This window comes from Pundamilia nyererei, unplaced genomic scaffold, assembly GCF_000239375.1.
Source record: "Pundamilia nyererei isolate P.nyererei 1_Seehausen unplaced genomic scaffold, PunNye1.0 scaffold00034, whole genome shotgun sequence".
Classification (NCBI taxonomy): domain Eukaryota; kingdom Metazoa; phylum Chordata; class Actinopteri; order Cichliformes; family Cichlidae; genus Pundamilia; species Pundamilia nyererei.
Window position 1 is genome coordinate 298,525 of NW_005187435.1, and position 5,255 is coordinate 303,779.

Genomic DNA, 5,255 nt, shown 5'->3' on the forward strand with positions numbered 1-5,255 from the left:
ACTCATTGTCCTTACTGGACATATTTATTAATTAGTTATTGATTGGAAACATATTTTTGGTTTGTGATTTCAGGCTGCCCAGTGCAGGGAAGCGCTGTGATTGGTTCATGCAGGCATGTTGTCAGGCAACATATCCATTGGCTTTAAAAATAATACAAATTTACTGAAACTGAAATTTTGATCAGCTATTTAAGCACCATACAAATAAAGACGCTTCTGTGTTCGTGATTATGCCTTTTTTTTTCCCCCTACAGTATAATTTTTATTTAACAAACTTGTCATCTAAAACTGGGCAGCAGAATAAGAGTTTTGTCTAAACAAATAGCTCCACAGATGCATTTCATACTTAAGGTTCAGTTTAGGAATTCATTCTCAGAGACTGATCTCTTACAAATGTAACGAAAGACGTGCATGTGTTTTTTGAGTCATTTTGGGTGATCTCTCATCAGGTATGAGATCACGAAGGCTGGGTGAATCAAAACCATTCACACCCTTTACTGTATTATGTAGTATGAGTGCGTTTGTCCTGGTGTTAGCCCCTGCTTTCCAGTGAGAGAAAATCTGAAAACAAATATGTTTGTAGTCTGTATTACGTTTCAGGTAATCTTATTACTCTTTCAGTGTGACACAATGTGACGATTCCCCGATGTACAAAAAGAATTATTAGTAAATATTTTTCCAGTTTGGTAGAAAAGAAAGGGGGGGGAAACAGAGCCCAGCCCCAATCTATCCACTCTGGAAAGAACTACAACACCCACTGTGTGTCAGGCCTCATCACCCAGCGCCAGCATCCGTCCTCATTAATACTGCAGTGGCTGAATGGGAGCGCATACAGCTTCGACATCTGGAGCTAGACGAGTGGGGGAGCGGGTTGATAACATGCAGCGTCTTCTGTCAGGAAGTTTTGATGACTGAGTGCCAGCTCAGGGATAAATGAACACATCAGATAAATTTAGTTAACATTGCTAATTGTGAGATCTGCGCTGGTTTAAATGGGGTTTTCGAATGTTAGTGAAGTGACGGTTACAGTGGCGGTTTTGTTAAGGTTAAGTCGGCTGTGATGGCTAAAAGTTAACTAGGCATAAGTTCGTGTGTAGAAAGATAAAACGTGATGATGCATTCTTTTGTCGATGTGCTCATACATTAAGAACCCAGTTTACCTGTAACTAAGGTGTCCACAGACTTTTGGACACATCGTATCAATATTTAACTGTCAGATATTAAAAAGCAGAATTATAGATGTAGAGAAAGCATCAATCGAACTCTCCCTGCAGACGTGTGTGCTTGTGTGCAGGTGTGCGTACTGTGGTGATTGTGATTCAGTGCTTCTCCACATGTGACTCCCTGATGATGCTTTTGTTTTTGTTGTGTGTTTTTTTTGATGCACTTCCTGCTATGAGCTGCCTCCAGCATTGACCTTTTTTGACCTTTTTGCGTTGATGTTTTGTGGATATTTTCAGCTTTCCAACCGTGTTCTCATTCAGCTGTTCCACTCGTTGTGTTTTGTTTTTTTTCTCATTGCCGTGCCCAGATTCAGACGCACGACCGCCACGTGTCCCATCAGCCCCTGCTGCCAGTTTTGTTTTTGTTTGTGTAGAAATGGCTGCCCACCTACGAGACCTCCTCTGACGTTTGTTTCCTCTCTTTGTTTCAGATTAAGGTGGTGAATGCGTTCCGTAGCTCCCTGTACGCGGGGCTGGAGAGCCCAGAGTCCCGTAGCTCCATCCACAACTTCATGGCCCATCCTGAGTTCGTGCCCTTGTCCGAGGAGGAGGAGGCTCGCATCCCCACCATTAAGGAGACTGGAGACGAAATCGACCCCCTCCCCAGCTCCTCATCATTGATCCGGGGAGGAGAAGACTTGCCCACCACCTTCCCCCTCAACCTCGATTAATCCATCTGAGTTCCTCCTCTCTCCTCTTCATCAGCATCATCTGTCACCCCACCAACCGAACTGCCACACCGAGGAAGGGAGTCATGACTCATTCTGCACACACACATGCTTCACATCGTCTCCACCCCCCCTCAGTCATTCCTGCCACGTTGTGTTTTTCATACTGACTGTGGCGTCGTTCTGCCTGTAAGTCTGATAGAGTCTCCACAGTGGAAGGCCTCTTCTAGTCCATTCATGTTTTGTTTTTTTTTCTTCCTTTTTTTTTTTTTTTAACTTGACATTCTTTTTGAAAAGCTTTTAAACTTTATTGGATTCGATCCTTGCAGGACTCGCAGCAGCAGCATGTTGTGTTCTGTACTCGCTTCATTCCTGCGTTCTCAAACGGCACCGAACTTTTCAAAGAGTGCAGTGAATCAGATGTACATACGCTTCCGCTCTTCTACACAGCTATAAGCCGGGTTTGTTGATCAGAAGATTTTTAGGCAAATGCAAAAATGTAACCTTATTATTATTATTGTTGTTTTTTGTTTTGTTTTGTTGGTTTTTTTAGACCTTGATCTTGATTTCTTTTTGAAACCTTCTAACGAATGTCAATCGATGGTTGATTCAGACTCCTGAGAATGTCTTGTGAGTGTGACACTACAGCTTTCAAGGTTAAAATAATGTTTTTCCCTTTATCGTGTCTGTATGTGTTGCTTTTTTTTTTTTTTAGCTGCTGTGTTGCATGTGGAAGAACAGAATGTTTACTACCCAAAAATACTGAAGACGGCAGCGTCTGGAGGGGGCTCGCTTTCTGCTCAGTGGGGGTTCTGACCTCATCTCATCCAGTCAGGGTTCTGGTTCTCTCTGCCCCTCCCCCAGTTTGTCCCCTGTGAGGATAGGAAACGGGAGTGTGGTTCATGTTTTCCGTCTCTAGTAGGATGCATGTTTTTGTTTAATTCGTGTTGAGTCGCATGATAACGTACAGTAGGAATGAATATTCGGGATTCTGTTTCAACTTTGTGCGTCTGCAGCAGCGTCTGTTCAGAGCTCCATGAGCTTCCTGTCTGTAGGACTGAACCTCCTGTTACCACGGCAGCCTCATCGATATTCTGGCAGAGGAAACCATCAGGGTGTTTAACACAATCGATACCCCGGCGTCCGCGTGTGTTTCAGAGTAGGCGAGTGCAATAAAAGTTTCGGTATCGGGGTAATGCGAAGTCACAAAGCCCTGAAATCCAATGTCTGTCTCGGTGTTGTCACAACACAGGTATCGCTGGTAAGATGAGGTCGCTACACACACGGAAAGCCCCGAGGGCCAACGACAACAAACAAAAGCTGCAGCCTGTTTTTTCCACTGCTCGACCCCCACCGTGTCGCTCGCTCGCCACGTGGCTGCGACCGGCCCACTCCAATCTCATGTCGGCAGCTGTGCACAGAGATGCTTTCAGCTAGGAGAGGTTGAATACAATCAAAATAGTAATACATGGATAGAGACAGACTAAAACACATGCATTCTCATCTCTGGTCTTGTAATACTCGCACCTGGACACCGAGGTTAAGTCGGTGCTCTTCCTCTGAGAGGAATCACGGTTGTCCTCTCGATACACCGGGCACAGGGACGTGACCCTTTGCTGACCAAATTTATGTCACTCCCAAGCAGATGTTTGCATACCGATAGGTGTGAAAACTGTAACTCTCGTTTGTGTCTCCTCACTCTACACTCCGACAGGCTCGTATTAGACAAAACCCGCCCACCATCAGCAAGTTACAATTGATCACAACTAACTTCTTAGGGTATTTGCTTAAAGAGTAAACATTTCCTTCAGAGGATGAAGGAATATTAACCTTTTAGTTTGTTCAAGGAAAAGTTTAGGTAAAGCATTTCAAATCTTATTTAGTCTTCTACCCATTTCTTAAAGATCGTCTCTGTCAGAGGTCAGATTGTACTCGTAGTGCTTCATGTCTGGATCCATGAATGTCAATCAATCAATCAATCAATCAATCAAGGCTTTATTCGCCACGTGCAGGTTGCCCTGCAGTGAAATGGGACCCCCCCCACCCGACCTTACACACACAACACAGACATCACATGGGGATACAGGTCGATACAGAATGTAGGCTTGCCACAAAGTTTAGTTTTGCTATCAGTGAATCTGAAGCATTTTAAGCCTACGGGCAGCTCACATCTGTTGGTGTCACTCACATTTTTGCAGTCTGACTGTGGCGCTGGTAAAAGAAGAGAGTTTAAACGCGTGTTAAACAGAAAACGACTGCACCGCTGACAAGTCTGTTTTTGGGGCAAAGACAGGAAGTAAATGGAGCTTTAAACAGCGTCTGGACCGTCTGCCTGTGTTTAAGACAAAACTTAGCTCCTTTCTCAGACTTTATAACTTTATAACATAAACTTAAATCAGCTGTCAGTGACATCACACAGCCAGGAGCGGAGAAGATGTTTGATCTTCACCATCAACATCATTGCTCTCTTCTCTGCTGTGTCTGATTGGCAGGCATCAGTGTGGCGGCCATGCTGAGGTTTACGGGAGACTGATGATGTCACCAGTCAGCCCATAGATTAAAATCCACTGTGTTCCTGCTGCCGCTTAGTACTTCCTGCTTGTCTGCAGATTACTGTCTTAAAAGAAGAAAGACTCATCCTCCAATCAGAAGCAGCGGTGCGTCTAATCCCCTCTTAGTCTGACTAGCAGCCATCAACCTATCTCTGAACTAGGACACGTTATTGAAGTAATGTGCTACTACTGCCATATTTCCAACTTTTGTCATGACTAGGTTTCCCCACTGATGAGCTTTTTCTATGTAACTCAGAGCCATATTTTATAGGTTGTCTGTATTGATTTTTTTTTTTTTTTTAAATCTCATTGTTATCGAGGTTTGCTTTGGACTTTCTCACCCCTCACCCTTTCTAACCCCGTCCCAGCACACACCCTCTCTCCTCCCCTGGCCCTTTTACTTCAAACACGACCAAAAAAGAAACAAAAGAAGAAAAAAAACAAGGAGAAAAATCTTCAGTCGTCACTGCCGAACCAAGTTAAAAGGACCTCTACAATGTTTACATGAAAAGCGAGTCGGTGGCAGTTCGTCTGCGCTTCTCTCATCCGACCACTTCCCTTTCACTCCCTTGTTTTCCTGAATCTTAGAGTTACTATTTAACTAAATGGGGAATCTTTCTTGCATGGTTTTCATATAAAATTCAATGTTTTGCTCATTTTTTACAATTCTTCTGTATTTTTATATTAAGTACTTTTTAATATTTTGGAGATATATGAATATATATGTATAGGCTGAAGAGTTTGGTGACAGTACCGTACATGAATGAGATGAACCTACCGTGGACTCTGTCTTTTTACAGCTCTCTAAATAT

At 43.5% G+C, this 5,255-nt stretch overlaps 1 protein-coding gene across 4 annotated transcripts in view; it reads left to right on the forward strand.

Moving 5' to 3' along the window:
* The window catches only part of LOC102215338 (plasma membrane calcium-transporting ATPase 1-like), a 124,888-nt gene extending 120,987 nt beyond the window's left edge, over positions 1-3,901 (forward strand). For 3 of the 4 annotated variants that reach the window (XM_013909986.1, XM_005729636.2, XM_005729638.2), the window contains one exon: positions 1,655-3,901. In XM_013909986.1, the coding sequence (XP_013765440.1) occupies positions 1,655-1,894 (240 nt within the window). In that variant the 3' untranslated portion in view covers positions 1,895-3,901. The remainder of the gene's footprint in view (positions 1-1,654) is intronic. The other variant, XM_005729637.2, reaches the window with a different exon arrangement.
* Positions 3,902-5,255: the final 1,354 nt, after the last annotated feature.